The following is a 20,753-nucleotide window of genomic DNA, read 5'->3' as shown; positions in this document are numbered from 1 at the left end:
TCTCCTTTCCTGACCTGGACCCACGTCTGGGAATACAGATTGATTATGGCCTCCAGGAATTTAGTTGGGGCACCCCAGTTTTGCATTTTTGCCCATAATTTTGCTCTCAGGACTTTATAAAAGGCTGCTTTAAGGTCTATAAAGCATGCATACAGAGGCCTAGATTTTGCGAGGGCTTGATTGGCTAGCAGGGTAACCGCGGAGATGTTCGTGAGTGTGCCCATCCCTGCCCTGAATCCTTTTTGGGTATAGGGAATGAGGTTACGTCTACTGACCCAGCCCTCCAAATCGACCAACATTTTTGATGCATACATTTTTGCTTTCACGTCAATTAGGGCTATCAGACGGTAGTTGGAGGGGTCAGAACGGGCGCCTGACTTGTATATTGGGTTTAAAATACTGCCCCTCCATGAGTCTGGGATGGTACTGGATGCTGGGATGGAAGAGAAGAGGAGGCCAGACCAGAATGGAGGATCTTGCAGAAACAAGGCATTAGGCAACCCGTTGGGCCCTGGGGCTCCCTCGGATCTCAGTTTTAAAATTATTTTAGAACTTGCTCTTTCTGGATCTTCGGGGAATATTCTAGTGCTTCTGGGTTGGGGGTAGCTTTGACACGACCTGCAACGAGTGCCCTCTCGCCTAGTTGAGAACCACAAATTTCATGGCCGACAATTGAAGATTCGTTGTATAGTAAATCGATGTGAGCTCTCCAGGTGTCCTCCATTATGTCTGAGTTATAATGCCGGTTCTTGCCGTTTGTTAACTGATTGATGATTTCCCAAAAGAGCCTGGAATCCCTTTGTTAGCGGGAATGGTGGAGTTTGGCCCAGAGATGTTTTTGAAATGCTTTTTTTGCCACCTTAGTGTCTCTTTGTAGGTCTTTTCTAGCTGTAGAGATTAATAGCAAGAGATCCTGGGAGGGGACGGAGCCCTGGGTGCGTAGTCTTCTAAGATGTTTTTTCAGTTGTTTTTGTATCCTGAGATGTTTGGTGTACCAATCGGCCCATAGATGTGTTCTTACTTTTTTACCTGAGGCTTTTTTTTATTTAGTTCTAGGGTGAAGCGTTCCCAGGCCTGTGTGTTTATGGGGTCATTTGTAAATCTTTCCAGGAGGTGGGTGCACGTCCCCATAATGTCGCCGATCGTGTCCTTATTCCATACAAGGCGTTTGAAATTGTAGCATTGCGTTTGTTGAAATGATGCATTGGCTGGCACTGAATTTACGATGTTTCTTAGCAACGTGAAGGATTACGGTAGGTGGTCGCTTTCTGTCCTATCCATTATTTGGAAGTTCATGATGGATGGAAAAAGATCTTGATCTGTGAAAGTATAGTCTATGGTTGAAGCTGATTTTTGGATGATCCTAGTGTATGCTGCTGGGCTGTCTGTCAGGCTGCTCCTGTTAAGCATGCTCATGGAAAGATCAACCAAACAGGCTGCGCATCTCTTACCAAGGGTGTCTTGTCGGTTCTGGGCCTGTGTATGCTCTTTGATACCTTTATTTCCATTTTGCAGTAAATTCATATTAAAATCCTTTGACAGGATGATGTTCGCGTCCAGATGGGCGAGTTTTAATGTTGCCAGGGTTTCTAGTAAATGGTCAACTCTTGCCCGTTTTTGTTTGAACGCTGGGTGAATATAGATATTAAGAATAAGCAAACAATTGAGGGGTGGAGCTTCAAGTTTGACACATTGCAACCAAGAGAGCTCCAGTTCTATAGTAGAAACTTGCCAGGGAATATCGGTTTAAATGAAGATTGAAAGGCCCCCTTTAGCTCTGCCTAGGTTAGCGACTTTTTTGGCCGGTTCAGAAATTCCTTATAGCCAATTATGGGTGTAGAGTTTGTCATCCAGGTTTCCTGAAAGAGAAGAATCTCATAGATTTCTCTGCATCACTTCTAGGTAGCTTTGCTGCGACTGAGCACCCACCATGCATATATGTAGCACAGGGGTTTACAGAGTGACTCATCTGCTGAGATGCACTACTTTGTAAATACAGAGCAGGTGGTACATTTTTTACGCCGCTACAGCTTCACAAAAAGTGACGCAACAGCGGCATAAGGGCCTCATGAATAAGGCCCTGGGTCTTTAGGCGGATGAGTGATCCAGGTATGAAATGGCTTCAACTGAAATATAGTACGTTTTCTGAAGCTGGCTTGGCACACAAAAAATATCTTAATTCACAGAATGTACAAGACTAGATTTAAATAGTCAAATATGAACACAGACTCAGGCTAGTACATGTGACAAATAATTGTAATGTTGATCGAATGTTCTAAAGCATAGACCCACGTTTATCTAAGGTAAGAATGAATATTTCAAAGTGGCATTTAAAAGGCTGTTGGTGAAAATAAATGAAACACTGGGGGATGAAATTACAGCTTTCATTACTGCTCTCTGGTTTCGGGTTTTCTTACCCACACTAATTTTGATGATTTTCTAGGAGTGTCTTATGAATGTGTGACAGATCTAGCCGTCTGCCTTGATTGCAGTGTCAAATACACTCAGTTTTACAGAACCGAGCAGAGTTGAAAAATGATAGAAACAGGGTGAAAACATAGAAAGTATATTACTTTCAATATCCAACTCACTTGTGAATTTGACTCTATATTGTGCCTTGGATAAATTAATGAGCTAATGTAGCTTTCTCTTTTGACTTATGGATGAAATCAATTCAATTGGAATATGTTTTCTTTTAGAAAGGGTAAAAACCATGAACATTCTTTTTGCAAACATAACATGTCAAACTATTTTGGAGGGAAAAGGAAGACTAGGGCTCTGTCCTCGTCCAGGTCATGAGCATTCTTTGATATAAACAGAGTGGCGTGCAGACTTATAATAAATGAATGTGATTCATAAATAGCGCAATTTCTCAGCCCGTATCTACTGGCATTTATTAAGTCCATATTCCTACAAAGGTTCTGTGGCACTAAAACATAAGAGAACTCCTAGAAGTGACTGCCACCAAGAAGTTCCTCCAATAATCTTTTAGGTTTATGGTAGGAATCCTCAACAACATATTGCTGAAACAATGCTTGGTATGTTTTTAACACTTAAGTCATAACTGATGGTACTTGAAGTTGGTCCCCTTTACAGATTGTCTTGCTAGTAGATGGTGACTTTTTATTAGAGTAAAGTGATTCTATAATTAATAGTCACCCTACAGAATGTGTACACTTTCAAATGCACCTGACTATCATACTTTTCTGAATATTGCTCTCCAAAGAGATTTCAATATAGTAGTTCATTATATTGGTGAATGAATGCAATTGCACAGTTACATTTATAAACTCTCTCCTAGCGTGATATAAACGTATCTCTAATGCATGTTTTGCTTTAGGTGAAGATTGGAAGCTATCCGTGTGTGGTATTATCGAGTAGTGAACATGAACTGACATGCACTGTGGACCCACAGAACACAATGGACATTGGATTAGCAGAAATGGTCTCCCTAGATGTGCAGAACCTTGGCACTGCCATCAACACCTTAACCAGGGAGTTTGATCGCCGCTTCGTCCTCCTCCCCCACATGGACAATGTGTCCCCGAGTATTGGGTCACTCACAGGGAAGACCAGACTGACCATCCATGGGTCAGGGTTTGCAGCTCCGCTGAGTGGGATAATGGTTACAATGGCCGGAAATCCATGTGCCATTGTTTCTGTGAATTACACTGACATCGAATGTGACACCTCAAGTGCTTATGTTGAGCGAAGCGTGGATCTAACAGTCCTCATAAATGATATCCCAGCTCAGTGCAGAGGATCGTGCCGCTTTTCATACTCCAACAGTGTTGCATCGAGAATATCAAGTGTCGCACCCACCATCTTGAAGAATGTATCTACTGAAATTGTGATTGAAGGGGAAGGGTTTGGGTCCAGAGTTGAGGACATCCTTGTGTTCATTGGAGATGAGGAAATTGAGGCAACAGACGTCACTGAAAACAACATTACTTGCCTTGTGACCCCCCTTCCTGCTGGAGACTACACGCTCACAGTTGTGGTGTTAAGCAAAGGTCTGGCTACAGGTACCCTCACCCTTACCAGTCCTGCAGAGGCTTCTCTCTCACCACACTCTGGAAGCATCATGGGAGGCACAACTTTGTTCATCACAGGAAATGGATTTGGCACAAACAGTACTAGAGTGACCATTGGTGGTAATTTGTGTGAAGTTTTGTCTGTCACTCCTGGCGAAGTGCAGTGTATCACACCAGCATACTATGCTGGAGCTGCAAGTGTACAGATAGTTGTTAACTCCGTTGTGTATACGCCACTAAGCTTCACGTATGCAGAAAGCCATACGCCATACATCACATCTATTTTTCCTACAACAGGTGTGTATATCTTTTAATACTTCCTTTATGATAATTGTCCTATGAGAATGATCGTCTTTAACCCCTGTTTTGTCTTTCACTGAATCCTGGTTCTTACATTTGCATCAATTTCATGCAATGAAAGTAAAAAGGTTATATGACTGAAACAAAGATACTCAAGAAAGCATCAGATGCCCTGTTTGGATTATCTCTGTTATAATTTTGGTGTTTTTCATTTGCCGTGTGTTATGTTACGGTGTTATACTATGTTGTTTACTTTGGAGAAAAAGTTGCTATATTTCCAAACAAATATTTCCTGTGGCAAACAACCATCTACCAACATTGAAGGTGGTAATATACCACTGCTCTGGCTCAAACTATTTCAGACACGAGTCAGGCCGAAACCATCTTAAATTGGCACCTCTATGGCTTTATGCAATATGGTCTCTGTGGACGTATATCAAAAAATGAGCAATGCAACAGACAGCAATCAAACAAAATACAGCGCAGTGATACAGCACCAAAAACAGCAACACAAAAGCAACACACATATTATCACCACAAAAAGTGCAGCACAACAAATATGCAATAAACATCCTGGTAACACAATACAAGCTCCACAAATCGACTTTCTTAGTACAATGTTTGCACCAACCACTGTCTGTCTTACCACGAAGGGCTTGGATTATCACCTGTCAAAAATATATTATGATCCAGCCCGTAAAGTCAAATTTGTGAGTGTCAGCGCTGAAGATTCTTGAGGTCAGTAGAATGTTTACTATCGTTCACCTCCAGGTAAAGGAAAGGGATTGCGATTGAGAACTGAGGGGAAGAAAACCTAATGCAAGAATCAGAACAGGTTAGTTAGGTTTTTAGAAACTCCTCCTAAAAGCTTTCTTCTAAGCACTTTCTGATATTTACTATGTGCTGCACTATCAAACCTTTTCACTACTCACAGATGTATTTTATATTGAGTCATTTGCTAGATAAGATCGCACATGGATGAAACATTGGTTGATGTATATTCCAAACTTCACATTTTTGCAAAACAAATATTCCCTTGCCCATAGAGAAGCAATAGGAGAGTATACTAAAGAACATACCTTTCGAAGTCCACCTTGGAATCAGAGTTCAGCTCAAGTTTCAATACCCTGCAAGGGGGAGTCCGAGACAAAGTAACACCTTTCTCCAAATACCTTCCACAACATAGGGTAAATATTCAACAGTTCTCCTTTCTGTGTTCTCATTTCACAATAATATGACGCTCATGTGAAGACATCAGTCGAGAATTCACCAATGCTCAGATGTGCTACTCAGAGCTCCACAAAAAAGCAAGAATGTGTATTGCATCAGGACCTTCCACCTTAGGGTGAGGGCGCGGCCGAGGTCTGCCTCTCACTGGAATTTAAACACAAATAGTGAGTTTTGGGTGGGATTACTTATAGTAGGGACGCACCAAAGAGAGCCACCATGCTTGTCCTTTGGAGCTAGTTGTTCTACCTGTAAACTCGAACAGTTGTTCGGATTAACCTTCCCCTGTGCAGTTAGTTTCTTTTTCCATTGATGAGCTCGGAAACAGTGAGTTCACCAATGCCCTATCAAGCGATCCCAGATTATGCAAACCACACAAGGTTCTCTTTTTCATCTGATTACTGGCTCTGACCTTTTCCAGACTCTACATGAATCTAACTCTAAACCCTGAAGCAGCCCTAATGGTGTAACTTTGCTGAACAATGTCAGTAGTAAAATGCATTTTAAATGGGATTTGGATAAAATGCATTCTGAAAATAAAGATGATTTCTACATTGAGAGCTTTGGGTCAGTTTGGATTTGAGATCTTTAGGACCAGCGTTATTTACACTCTTAGGGTCCGATTCACAAAGGCCAGTTTCCATACATATAGATTTACAGGTGTGTACATTTACCTATTCCTTTTTGCTAGTCACCATTTCTGAGTGCAGATTTACACCTAAACGTAGACTCACTTGTCCTTACCCCCTCAAGTCAGGGAGTGGAGACATCAGAGACAGAATTTAAAAGTATATAGCTACTGCTAGTAACTTTTCACACATAGACAGAGAGCTCCATAGTTGGGGGCAGAGATCTCCCTACGGTACAGTATAGGGAAACACAATAAAGCATAACAATTCTATAAATAAATAGTAACAACATTTTTGTGCAAAATTAAAATGTAAACTAATTTAAAAATATTATTAGAACTAATGCGAAATGGCTCAGCCCATTAACCTATTACATTACATGTTTAAAAAATAATGATATAATTAAATTATATTAAAATATCTGAATTTTATTTATACATATTATTTTGTAATCAAAATTTATAAAACCCACCCTCACTAGTGTTTCAATAAATGATTAATATTTGTCAATTTAATTCGAAGTTCTTTGCTCTTCCACTAACTTAAAATAATTAAGTATTTTATGAAAAGTTTAAAAGTTTAATTTCATGATTTAAAAAAACATAACTTCATTGTTAATTTTTCTTTTTTTATTGAAAAATTCACAGTCCAACACAGCCACGTGACTACAACCCAGGGGCCGGCGGCATGTCATTGATGAGTGATATACAAAGCTTGGAGGCCACCAACCCAGAGGGCAGGCAGCGATCATAAACTGAAAAGTTTTAAAGGACATTATGTACATAGCGATCTTGGTGCAGGGTAAAGCATCATACACAAGGCATACACTGCTTACGGCGGGCATCAAGCAAACTAACATATATAAAACATTTGAAGATCATCTGTATGTGAATGTACCGGTGAGATAGGAAACCCATCAGGCAAAGAAACACTGGACCCATATGCCCTCCCATCCAAATAGATTCTACGTCCCGGAAGTCAAAGCGCCCTAGTGGTGGGGCACCCAAGGTGACGCAACATAATATAAACTGCAAACAGCTGATTAAGTGACAGAGGTGTGGGTATTGTCATAAGGTTCAGCGGCAGCCTCACCGGTAGTGTCCGAATCTCTGGTGAGCAAATATGTTGTATAAAGCCCCCAGAAGTTCTTGGGTCTGCTCCGAGGAGGAAGCAATTCGCTAAAATTCTCGGTTTAAGTACTACAATAAAGCATGTCATGCAACCATTGTGTCATTGTGGGTGTAGGGCCCCTAGAACAACACAATGCAACCCTTCGCTTCGCTATGAGAAGACCCATGTCCACCAGACTGCATATTGCCCTAGGCGATTGTTTGGAATACCCCGAAAGGGCCAGACTTCGGTCCGAGCTCTGTATCAACAATTTTACCCAATTCCAGGAAGACCGATTCCCAGAATTTATACACCCCTGGACAATGCAACACTAGGTGGATACGATCTGCGGTCTGTGCATGACATCTGTCACAAGCTGGGTCATCCCTCAGACCATACCTGTGCAATCTCTCTGGGGTGTAGTACACTCTGTTCCCAAACATGAAGTGGCTCAGCCTATGTCTGCCATGCAAAGAAATAAGTTGCGTGCTAGTACAACAATAGGTCCACATAGAGTCATCTATAGTATGTTGTAAATCTTGCTGCCAGGCCAGCCTGGCTGTAGTATATTGACTCGCTCTGTGAGACATTGCTAACTTATATATGTTAGAGACCATCTTGTGGGGCGACTTAGTTTTAATGATGTAGGACAATTCCAGCGTCTCCATGGGTTCCAGTCGATCCTTTCCTAATATATCGTACAGTGCTCACCTCACGCTATCAAACTGAAACCATTGCAGCAGGGTGCTGGCAGCCGCCGTGCCCTGTACCTCCTTCCAAGTTTTAACTGCTCCATCGTGAAATAAATCACCCGCTGTTAGTATATTTAATGTCTGCAATGTCTGTAACCCCTCTATCTCTGCATGGGGCCAACCAGAGAGTCCATTCAATGGGCATAACCGGGGAGTACAACTTTGCCCCCTCTTGTAATTGCAATAAATTATGCCAAGCGTGACGAGTCGAGTTAATGGAGTCCAGTAACCCCGTCAATGATCCCTGGGTTCAAATATCGTGGCCGGAAGGGGGAGCGGGTCTGCAAAGAGTTTTTCCATGCAGAGAAACAGAGTATCTGGCGAGCCATGCATCCAATAATAGGATTGAGCGCCTTGCGCTGCTCTGTAATACAAATTTAAATCTGGGGCGCCCAACCCCCATGTGATATGGTAGAGTATCTATTTGCCATTTAACCCTCGCCTGTTTGCCCGTCCAGGCCAATTTTATCAATAATTTGTTGACTCTTTGGAAAAAGGAACAAGGTAAAACCAGTGGGGATATTTGTGAAGAGAAACAGGAATCGGGGCAGAACTACCATCTTCATAATAGAGATTCTGCCAAGTAGAGACAACGACAGCCTAATCCAGGTTTCTACGTCATCCTCCAGTCTACTAACTGCGGTGCCGTTGTTTTCTCTAAACACGATTTCCGAATCCGTGTGGAGTCGGATACCCAGGTACCTTATCGCATCTGCGGACCATTGCAGTGGATAATCCATCTCAAAAGGTGTCGTGACTGGGGTGAGTGGGAAAATTATGGACTTAGACCAATTGGCCCGCAGACCCGACAGTGCCCCAAAATGTACTACCTCCCTGAGGACGGAGGAGAGATTGCTTTCTTACTTATAATAACGTGTCATCTGCGTAGGTAGACACTATGATCTCATAATTCGGGAAACAGATACCTTTATGACTATGGTACTCCCTTAATGCGCACGCCAATGGTTCAGCAACCAGGGCATATAAAATGGGGGACAGCGGGCAATAATCGAGTCCGTCACCAGATTTCATATTTTTATTCAAGCCGAGGGGGAATCGTACAGTGCCCCAATCATTTGGAGGAAGACTGGGCCCAGCCCCATCCTAGACAATACCTGTTGCATGAAGGGCCACTCAATGGAATCGAAGGCCTTCTCCATGTCAAGGAAGACCGCGACCACCTTGGAATCGTGTTTAGTATGTTGAATGGTCCCAAACACCGTATGAAGGTTGTAGGTAAGGTTCCTGTCTGGAATGAACCCCGCCTGCTCAGGAGCTACCAATACCGGCGCCAGAGGGACTAAATGTTTCGCAAGTATCTTAGCGAATATTTTGGTGTCTACATTGTGCAGAGAGAGTTGACGATAGGACCCGCACTCTTCCAAGGGCTTGCCCAGTTTAGGAATGGCAACGATTATCGCCTCACTCATCGATGGTGGCACCGTGCCTGAAACGCACATATCATCAAAAAGCACTGAGAGGTGTGGGAGTAATAAATCAAGAAAACATTTATAGAGGTCGACTGTCAAGCCATCCGCCCCCCCGGGCGCTAGAAGCTTTCATACCCGACAATGCCCAAACAAATTAGTCTTTTTCTATGGGTCGCATAAGAAACTCCCGGTGTGTATTGGTGAGGCATGGTAATTTGATATGCTCGAGTCTAGGATGTCCTCCTCCATACCGGAAGACCGGGATGTGTATAATTCCACATGAAATTGTTTAAACCTATCCGCTATGGCCGCCTTCTCAGATAGCAGCTCACCCTCTGCTGATTTAAGTTCAGTGATCAGTGTTTTGCTGCGTCTAGCTTTCAATATCTGCGCTAGTACAGATCCAGGCCTGTCCCCCTCCCCATAGACACACACCATGGCGCATTTGCCTAGATGCTTGACTTCGCTGTCGGTGGCTTCCTGATATTCTCCCAACAAATCTTTGATTTCACGCGATATTGCCTCATCGTCACACGCTAACTGGCGTTTTTAGAAGGCGCCCAGTTTCCTTTCCAGATTGGCTAGTCGAATGGAGTGGAGGACCCCCGAGTGCTTGGCCATGGCAACGCCACGAATGTAGACTTTGAAGGTCTCCCATACAACCTGAAAACTATCTACTGACCCCACATTAATGGTGAAAAAAGTTTCTATAGCTTCGGCTAGATCTTCTTTAAATATAGGGTCCAGCAATGAGTAAGGGGGAAACCGCCAAGTAAATGGTGGAATAGTCTTCCTCAGCGTGGTGAGAACCAGCAGAAGAGGAGAATGATCCGATAGAGTACGCGGTAGCACCAAACACTCCCGAGTGCACTCCATGATTGATGAAGAAACCAACCAATAATCTATACGAGTGTGCAGGTTATGATAAGCAGAGTAGTGTGTGTACCCTCCCCTATCCAGGTAACGCATTTGCCACACATCACAAAAATCCATGCCCGCCATGGCGCTCTCAAGTGCTCTGGCTGCCGCAGATGGTCGCCTCATCGGACCCCCCGACCTATCCAAATTCGGGTTCCTGAGCAGGTTAAAGTCCCCACCCCAAAGGAACTGTGCTCCCGGGTGCCTGTTGACCACACCTGCAAGTGTTGTGTAAAACTCCGGGCAATCATAGTTAGGGCTGTAGACGTTCACTATGATTCGGTCAGCGCTCTTCCCTTGACACCTGGAGATCACAAATCGACCGTCCCTGTCTGAGTCTAATTGTACCATTGTGAAGGCTGATCTAGGGTTAACCCAGGTAAGCACCCCCCGGGCATGTGTGGTGAAACCTGAGATGTTTATATTATCCAACAGCCCTTTGCTATGTAGTAATGCGCTATTCAGTGGGAGATGCATCTCCTGAATTAGGGCTATATCAATGTCCTGCCTATGTAACTAGTTCAGCACCTTGCGCAAATTTCGGTGGTCGTTAAGCCCCCGAACATTCCACGTAAGCACATGGAGGGTGGCTAGTGTCGGTGAAGCGTCAGCGTCACTGGGTCCCACCATCATGTGTATCAGAGCCCATAATGCTTCCTGACCTATGCAGCAAATAATCGGTAAGTGCAACATGCAGAGACTGAACTAAAACATCAAGCAACCAAAACAACAATACTGTTCCCCTCCCCTTTCCTCCCCCCACCCACGACAGACCACCCCCAACTCGGCCGCGGTACATTCCCTAGAACTCCCACTCAAAACAAAATTTCCCCTCCTGTGTGTGATACACTCGCGGGGGCATGTTGCTTATCCCAGAAAGGTGTGCTATGTAAACAGTAATCAGCCCCTCCTCCGTGAATCATCAGCTGACAAGAATACAGCCTCGCAAATCCAATAGACTCGGGGCTCAAGCTATCATATGGTTCATAGTTCAGCAGCTTCCCCACTAATTCCGGGACCTAGAACCCCAAGGATCCGGGCCAACTACTGACAATAGTTCTGGAGTAGGCACTACGTGTCTCAAGTACAGCTGCCCCATCAAGCGTCCGTCCCAATCGGCCATCATAATCACTTCCGATGTCCCCCCACATGGAATCTGAAATCAGACTCGGACTAAACCAGTGATACCCCCCTTGTCAAATCAATTTGCACTAGGCAGCTGCGGTCCGCAATAGGCAGTGCCAAAGCCACCCACAGGCCTAACCCCTCCCCCCGTTTCCCAACCCCGAGACCATACTTATAATCTAGCGGCAGCCCGCCACAGTTAGTCTTGTTCCTCCAGTGATCCCCCAGCCGCCTCGTCAAGCAGGTGCCATGGCGATGTTCCTTGGACCAATCCTTTAGGGTCTTCTGCAAGGACTTTGGGTCAGTAAAGATGTGGGAACGGCCCTGTTTGTTAACCCGAAGTTTAGCAGGGTACAACATGGCATAGTCTATGCCCAGATCTCGTAGCTGTTTTTTCATGGGGACGAACTATCGGTGCGCCTCCTGCACACGGATGGTGCAGTCCCGAAATAGTGAGATTGCGGAGTCTTCGTAGGTCAATGACTGCTTTTCCCTCGCCAATCTCAAGGCAGAGTCTCTGTCGCGGTAGTTGAACAGTTTTGCGATGATCGGTTGTAGTGGTGCCCTCAGAGGGGGGCGAGGCCCCAGGGAACGATGCGCCCTCTCCACCACAAACATAGCAGAGAAGACCCCCCTCTCCCAGCAACTTGACCAACAGACTCTCAATGAATTTTTTCATGTTACCAGTCGGGGTGGTCTCCGGGAGGCCAGTGATTCTAAGGTTGCAGCGGTTGGAACGTGCCTCCAAATCCTCCGTATTATCTTGAAGGACACCCAGGACTCTCCCAAGTTGCTTATGGTCAGTGTCGAGCATGGTGTGTGCTTACTCCACCTCCGTAATCCTCCGCTCTGACATGTCCAATCATTCAGCATGCTTGTCTAAGCGCTCTACCATTCTATCCATCCTGTTGGAGAGAGCGTCCATCTTTGTACCTATAGAGGTGATGCCATTCTGCAGGCTTTTCTCCATGGCCAACAGCATGCACCAGATATCAGGGCTAGATTCTTCAGTCGTGAGGGCCGGCATCCTGGCTGTCTCGTCTGTAGAGGCGTCGTGTGACTTCTACCATTTCTGTTCAAAGGAGAGCTTTGGCTGCACTCTGTCTACTCTGTCCATTCTTGGACTCAGGAGGCCCCACCAGATGGAATTCCTTAACACTCCAGCACTAGAGCCCAGTACACAGAATGGTTAAGTGACTGTGAGGTGGTGCAGTTCGCTCCAATCTCCGCCGTTATCCAGTCGTCCTAGGGGGCAATAGCTTCGGTGCAGAGTCGCTAGTGTCTCGTTCCCCGGTGGCAGCACCTGCCGGTGATCACATACACTCAAGTGCGTTAGTGCGATGTGCCCAGGCCAGGCCTCTGATGTCAGCGAAAAGTGCCACCGCTGCAGTCTAAGCAACACCAGATATCTCCATTCAGGCCTGCAGGTTACCGCAAAGGCTCCGAGTACCACCCTTCTAACCAAACACAGAGTAGGGATACCGGTGGAGGGGACTAGGCCACAGATTTATAAACTTATCAAACCCAGCCTAAGAGCGCTTCTCCTCTCCTAACACACTGCATGGGCGTGGGCCGTGTACAAGGGCGCCGAAGACCCAGGGATCCCACTCTACCTCAGACCCGCAGCATCAGGCACCACAGTCCGCACTCTCCAAAAGTCTTTTTGAACACCCCGCTCTCTCCACACCCTGGCTCAGTACTCACAGTTCCTATCCTCAGAGTCATGGTACAGAGCAGGGCAATGCACGCTCGACTCGCGTGAAGAAAAATGGCGGAACCAAAGGGTAGCGATCTTCCCAGATGCTCAGTTCCACAGGTGCTTTAACAAGCTGCACACACCGTAAGATAATCCCCCCGTGTTTCCGGCTCACGGGCAAGGTGTCCTGAGGGTACCAGCTGCTCCGAGGTCACAAGCACATGGACCTGTCACTCCACCTGCCATAGATCCTCCAGTCAGCCCTGTGTTCCTGCCAGTCTTTATTCTTCAAGCCCCACTCCGCCCGGTGTGCAATCCGCTCCCCCCCGGGTGTACCTCCGGTAGTTGGAGCTCACAAGGGCAGCGCTCACGGCAGACCTCCCAAGATTCCAGAGCACCACATGTGCTCCAGGCCTCTCAGCAGCGCGACGCTGGTCGTAGTCAGCCACTCAGCCCACCTCCAGCTGGGGGATCCAGGCCTGGCAAGGCGGGCGAAGTCCGGGCTCCACAGCACCGTCAATCCTGATCACAGAAGCACCTGAGTTCGACCCCTGGGTTCCTGGTGTTTTACGATAAGCAGGCCTCGCATTTATAAGTATTTTAAAATTGCGGAGCTGTCGGATAATTGCCGGATCATCTGATGATGTCACGGAGCTAAAGGCTCAAGCGGCCACCTCGGTCGCGAGCAAGCTGCGCCCCCCCAAGTTCATTGTTAATGCAATTAAACTTTGTAATGCTAAAAACAATAATATACACACACACACACATATATATATATACATATGCATCATATGCATGTGTATATATATATATATATACATATATATAGTACTTACTGGCGGTCACCAGTAGGTAGTTATAGTTAGGACCTATTATCCACAGGAAAAACGTTTTTTGATTTGCCAATATCTTTGGTGCCGGTAGACGAATCTTCGCAAAATTTTCAAAGCTAATCTCCTGTCCTCAAAGTTTTGGGGTGATTCGTCAAGCGGGGACCGAGAAAAAAGGGGAGTCACAAAACACGTTTTTCACATGTTAATTTCCATAGAACATTTTGAAACAGTCTACAGCCCGAACTGCTGACGGAATAACACCAAATTTGGCAAAAAGGTAGGTTTTGGTCTAGAAAGCCTGCTTCTTTTAAATGGTGTAAATCCATTCTGTAGTTGCTGTGAAATTCAAAAAAATGAAAATATTGATATCTGAGCATCGAGGAGGGTTCTTCTACCTCTTTCATCAAACCTCTTGCTTCTTTTTGCACCTCTGTTGGTTCTTTCTGTACTTCTCTTGCTTCTTTCTAAACCTCTGTTGCTTCGTTCAGCAATTCTCTTGCCTCTTTCTGCACTTCTCTTGCTTGTTTCTGCACTTCTCTTGCCTCTTTCGGCACCTCTGTTGCTTCTTTCTACACTTTTCTTGACTCTTTCTGCACACACAGGGCTACTTTTAAGCCTACCTCAGGCCCAACAGTGCACACATGCACGTGCAGAAAAGGGCAGCTGTCCTCTAAACTGCCATGCCCTATTATATGCTAGGGACCTAGAGGTAGTTTTAATCCCCCTGCAATATTATGCACTAGGGCCTTACAGTGGAGGTCATGCCAATCACAGGGGCACCCCAACCCATATAGTACCCTAGTGTATGTAGGTGTTTCCACTGTAATCTAAGTGTCTTTCAGCATAGCACTGGCTCCAGGCCTGGTTAGTCAGAGTCAGTTGCCACCCGTACCAGTCATCAAAATGTTGGGGGCACAGGATGAGTTTGCAACAAGGCCTCTTTCTGCACCTCTGTTGGTTCTTTCTGCATATCTCTAGCCTCTATCTGCATCTTTCTGGACTTCTGTTGCCTCTTTCTGCCTTTCTCTTGCTTCTTTCTGCACTTTTCTTCCTCTTTCTGCACATGTCCTACCTCTGTGGGCATAGCTAGAAATTAGCATTTAAAAAACCTTAGAAATTCACTGAAAAAAACATAGCTTTCAGAGAAGTTATAGTTAGAAATTAGCATTTAAAAAAACCTTTGAAATTCACTCAGTTATATATATATATATATATATATATATATATATATATGTATGGAGCGTACCCCCAAAGCAAAGAGTGTTTTTTATTATTGTTAGTCTCAAGCCATATTACTCTGTAGTTTGAGCTTCAACCGCCAATTTGTAAGTGCGGGGAAGCCTCGAATTTCTTTGATCATTGCTGTGTGTTTCACAGTTGATCTATCATGGGATGAGTCCCTAACAATAATAAACAACACTCTTTGCTTTGTAACGCTCAGTTTCGCTAGCCAAGCCAGAGTAAATATAGCGGATTGTATAATAAAGTTTTGTTGAATAATATGAAAAACTACCAAACCCATAATGCACTAGTTAAAGAAAAATATATATAACTAGAAATTGTAGAAGGACTAAAACAACACTCTACCGTGATCAGGAACTTTGGTTCGAAACACGTAGGAGGAAGTCACGATTTGAATAAAATAACAATTGCCATCAAGAGGAGTGCTGTGATATCATTCTTTGAAAAATATACATACATATATAAACATATATATAATCTGCATATCTATATAAATATAAATGCATGCATACATATACATATACATATATGCATACATATGCATGTTATGTACATGAAAGTTTGAAAAACACTAATACAAGCAAAGCTAATAAGCCACCTAATTACAAACAGAATTGCTTTAACTTAAACGAGGGCGAGACCTATTGCATTTTCAATGCTTGTTTACTTTGGTTCTATCAAGAAGGCATTCAGATGTGTCACACATTTGCCATAAATTCTGAATGGTAGCACTCTAGTTGCTCATTAGATCACTGTAGTAAAGCTACTGCTCACCAGGAAAGTCTGCTACTGGTATTCAAAGTGCATGTTTCAGTCTGCATGTCAGAATTTTTTAAGAAGTAAGACTGTTAGTGCTCTAGTTGTCTTTAGAACATTCTGGGACATTCTGTCATTGGGCTATACTTGGGCTACATCTGGGTGATATTTGTGCTACATGTGGGCATTTTTGTCTCTGGTGGCCATCTTGGGAGACTTATTTGTTATGAAGTTTCCTAATTTCCTCATTTACTACAGTCTCCTCAGTAGGAATACTTTCAGTTTTTTACTTTGATTCCATCAAGAAGGCATTCAGATGTGTCTCACATTTGCCATCAATTCAGAATGTTAGCACTCTAGTTGCTCATTAGATCACTGTAGTTAAGCTACTTCTCACCAGGGAAGTCTGCTGCTGGTATTGAAAGTGCATGTTTCAGTCTGCATTTCAGAATTTTTTAATGAAATAGAAGAGGATTTGAGAAGTCACTCAAAATGTGCCCTACTTTTTCTTTGTGCAGCATTAATCATACTTTCTATGGCAAAATGAACCCCCTCGTTTTGTTACATTTTAAATTAACTGTTTTAAGAGTAAACACTTTATTCCAATCAAGTTGGCTTCAGGTGTGCCATACGTTTGTCATAAGTAGGACTGTTAGTGCTCTAGTTGTTCTTTGGAACACTCTGGGAAGCTGCAGTAGAACACAAAGGAATCAACTGAGGTCTCTGCCCTTGTTGGATGTACATGTTTTACTGAGAATATCAGACTTCATTCTCACATGATGGAGAAAGATAATGTGAATTTACAGAAAATATGCTCTCAGTTTAGCTTATAGATCACCTTCCAAACCTCTGTGGGAAATGCATGAGAAAATAGTTTTCTCTGAAACATGATTCATGATATCCCAGCAGAAGGCTTTTTCACATGGTAAAATCACCTTAGAACATACAACAATTCCTAAAATGAGTATGGTACCATCAACAAATGATTTATAATTTAACTAAAGTCTTAAAACCTTATATTAACTGCAATGCTTTTTAATGAGGTGCTACCATGTATATTGGTCCCAAGATGGCTGCCAACACTTCTTGTATGAAGTGCTGACAGCCAATCAGATCTCACGATGAGATGTGTGGTTAGGCACCGCCCAGATATATATGTGATTTTACTTTTGATTTTCTCAGGAACTACTGCACGGATTTACACCATTTAAGCAAAAGGCACGACTCTGAACCAAGATCTACCTTTCTGCCAAATTTGGTGCAATTCCGTTCAGCAGTTCGGGCTGTAGCTGCGACTAAAGGTCCCTATAGAAAATTGCATAGGGAAACACGTTTTGGAACCCCCCTTTTTTCTTGGCCCCCGCTTGACGAATCACCCGGAGACTTTCAGGATAGGAGCGGACCGGAAAGGGCCACGAGTTTTGAAAATTTCGTGAAGATTCATTAACCGGCGCCAAAGTTATTCCAAATAGAATGTTGCGGATTTCCTATGGATAATAGTTCCTAATTATAACTACCTACTGGCGACCGCCAGTAGGTAATATATATATATATATTCATTGAAAAAACCATATGTTTCAGGGATGTTATAGTTAGTTGGTCATTTCACTCATACAAAACCATAGAAATTCTACCGTTATAGTTAGTTGAGCTAACTATAACTCGTGCCCCCGTAATGCACTGCTGATGATGTCACATATTAAATCATCCATGACATCACTGATGACATCTCAAATGACATCACTGATGACATCATCCAGTGAATGTATTTTTCTTTAAAATTGAAATATGCATTATATAAATACCAAGCTGTATTGAAGAATGAGTGGATGTATAAGTATCTGGATGGAGGATTTAGTAGGTGTGTGGCTCTCTGTTTAAGTGAGTGATTAAATGTGCCTTACTGAATACATGGGTTAGTGACTAAACTGTGTGAATGTCTGTATCAGTCTGTCTGTTGTTGTATAACCTGCTGCATCAGTTGCTCAGTAGCTCCATGGGTGTCTATATAGGTTATTGACTAGTTGCCTGAGTAATTGCATGGGAGACTGAGTGTGTGTGTGGTTGGGTGGGGGGTGTGACTCTGTGCATAGATGTGTGAGTGGTTGATTGACTGGGTGTATGACTTTAAGAGTGCATGTGGAAACAGTTCTATGGGTGAGGGAGTTTGTGTATGGATGTGTTGGTGATTGAATAGATGTCTCAGTGGTAGATGTCCAAGTAAGTACAAAAGTAAAAGACAGTGTATGTGAGAGTTGGAGTATATAAATGACTATATTTGAGAGTCAGTGATTGTGGGAGTGGCTGTATGGATGGGTGTATACTTGTATTAGTGATCATATAAGAGAGTAAGTATGTGTTAGTATCTGTATGAAAAAATGAGGTGGTGTGTGTATAACTGTGAAAATGGAAATGTGATTGATTCTTTGCATGACTGACTAGGATAAGTGCATGACTAACTAGAATGAGTGGTGGTGTGTGAGTGTCTGTATAGGTGTATGAGTGCATATGATAGTGTTGTATTGATCAGTGACTACATGTATAAATGGTTCTATGGATGAATGAGTGCATGCGTGTGTTGACCTAGGAATCAGTGAGTGCGTTTGTAGTAACTGGTATTGGTGTGTCGATGGTTTTGAAAATGGTAGTCTGTATTTTACAGGGGGTGTATCAAAGGTTATATTAGGGTGTGAGGAGGTGCATCAGATTTTCACGTGGATGATGTCATCAGTGATGTCATTTGAGATGTCAGCAGTGATGTCTTCAGTGATGTCACTGACCATGTCATGAATGATGTAATATGTGATGTCATCAGGAGTGCACTGCAGGGGTGTGAGGTATAGTTAGCTCAACTAACTATAACATCGGAATTTCTATGGTTTTGTATGAGTGAAATGTCCAACTAGCTATAACGTCCCAGAAAACTATTGTTTTTTTAGCGAATTTCAAAGGTTTTTTAAATGCTAATTTGTAACTATAACGTCCCTGAAACCTATGTTTTTTTCAGTGAATTTCAAAGGTTTCCTATATGCTAATTTCTAACTTTATCCTCATTGAAAGCTACTATCAATAATAATAGCGGATACTTGTGTAAGTAACTAGTCCATTCCATCAGTACATGACTAGTAACTGGAATGATTACAGTGCTGCAAACAGAGTGCATGGTAAATTTATAAGTGCTTACGTATTGCCTAGATGGGTGATTGGAGAAGTGCATCAGACTCACAGGAGGATTCCTACACTGCATGGGTAATAACTTTGTATTTATTGGAGTTTATTAATAGTATATAGGTGGTTAGAGTTCTGCATGGATAGTGTACAGAATATTGTAGCTGTGCTTGTATTAATTATTAGGCCATTCTATAAGTACGTGACTAGTAACTAGATGATTATAGTGCTGTAAAGAGAGTGCATAGTTTACTTATAAGTGCTTGGGTATTAGTGGACAGATTGCATTAGTATATACTACTGGCTGGGTGACTGGATATGTGCATGGGGAATGACAGTGTCTTTGATAGACTGCAAGTGTAGTAACTGGGTGAATTAATCTTACCTGTTTTTAAGTAGATATCAAATTAATAGTACATTACATTCACTTCTTTTTTTAATTCAAATTTAAAATATTTTAAACTTTAGTAATAAGGTCTGTAAAAGAGAATAAAAAATCCTGTTATTACATATAATGTTATAGTTTTTGCAACACAACATAGGTATACAATTACATCACATATTCAATTTTTCTTTTTTTGCTGTCTTCAGATTGTATTGAATTTCACCATAAACAGTGATTTCAATGTTAATCATCAGATGACAGCGAGCAAAAAAATACAATCAATAAGAATGTTAAAAAAAACATATTTCTCTTCAAAATATCTATAACAAACACAGCTTGGTATTTACATTTTCACAAATGAACATCCTTAATAACATAGCATTTAGTACAAAGTCAATGGGAGCCCATGTATGCATCGTACGACCGGCTCCCATTGACTTCTATGGGAGTCCGACCGAACCGAGTCTGGCAGCATACGGCCGAATCGTACTCGCTCGGTCGGACTGCAGGACTCCGGCTCGGTCGGAAAACACTCCGGATCTGGCTCGGTGGGAGTCCATCCTTTATTGCATTCTAAATATAAGGTATAGTGTCCAGATGTTGAAGTAGTTCCATCGTGGAAAACACTAGCCACTGTTTCAAAAGTTCTTCCTGAAATTGAAACTTGACTTGCCACAAAATTTGTAATTTTGGTTTCCAATTTTGTCCCATCTGCTCTACAACATTGCAGCATTAAAATAATATATTGTCCACAATTTTGCATAAATATTGTTGACAACATTTCTGATTTGCACTGAGTACATTCCATATGTTCATTAGCTGATTTTACCAAATCATTGAAAGACACTGTTTTCAAATCTGACATTGTCAAATATATGATTCGTTCGGTGTCTATTTTAGTAGTAGATGAAAATGAACAGCTGTCACATGTATGAACCCATCTGAAATGTAGTCCAAACAGATTTTCAATTTGTATACCTTCATTTTCTAATACTGCAAGCATAAACATAAGAAATTCCTAAGCATCTTGCTGTACATTCTGTGTAAATTGTGAAGATCTAGAACACATATCCAGAAGATTCTGCACATCAGAAGCAGTATGGATTTTTGCTTTATCAGTTTTCAACTTCTCAAAAATCTAATGTATC

The 20,753-nt window shown here is 42.8% G+C and overlaps 1 protein-coding gene across 1 annotated transcript in view; it reads left to right on the top strand.

Annotated features, from left to right (window-relative positions):
* LOC146830898 (fibrocystin-L-like) overlaps positions 1-20,753 on the top strand; it is a 1,500,901-nt gene that overhangs the window by 822,011 nt on the left and 658,137 nt on the right. The window contains exon 40 of the mRNA XM_085605087.1: positions 3,341-4,331. Coding sequence (XP_085461213.1) covers positions 3,341-4,331 — 991 coding nt within the window. The remainder of the gene's footprint in view (positions 1-3,340; positions 4,332-20,753) is intronic.

This window comes from Triturus cristatus, chromosome 5_1, assembly GCF_964204655.1.
Source record: "Triturus cristatus chromosome 5_1, aTriCri1.1, whole genome shotgun sequence".
NCBI lineage: Eukaryota > Metazoa > Chordata > Amphibia > Caudata > Salamandridae > Triturus > Triturus cristatus.
The sequence above is the reverse complement of the archived record's forward strand: the minus strand, read 5'-3'. Positions and strand labels throughout refer to the sequence as shown.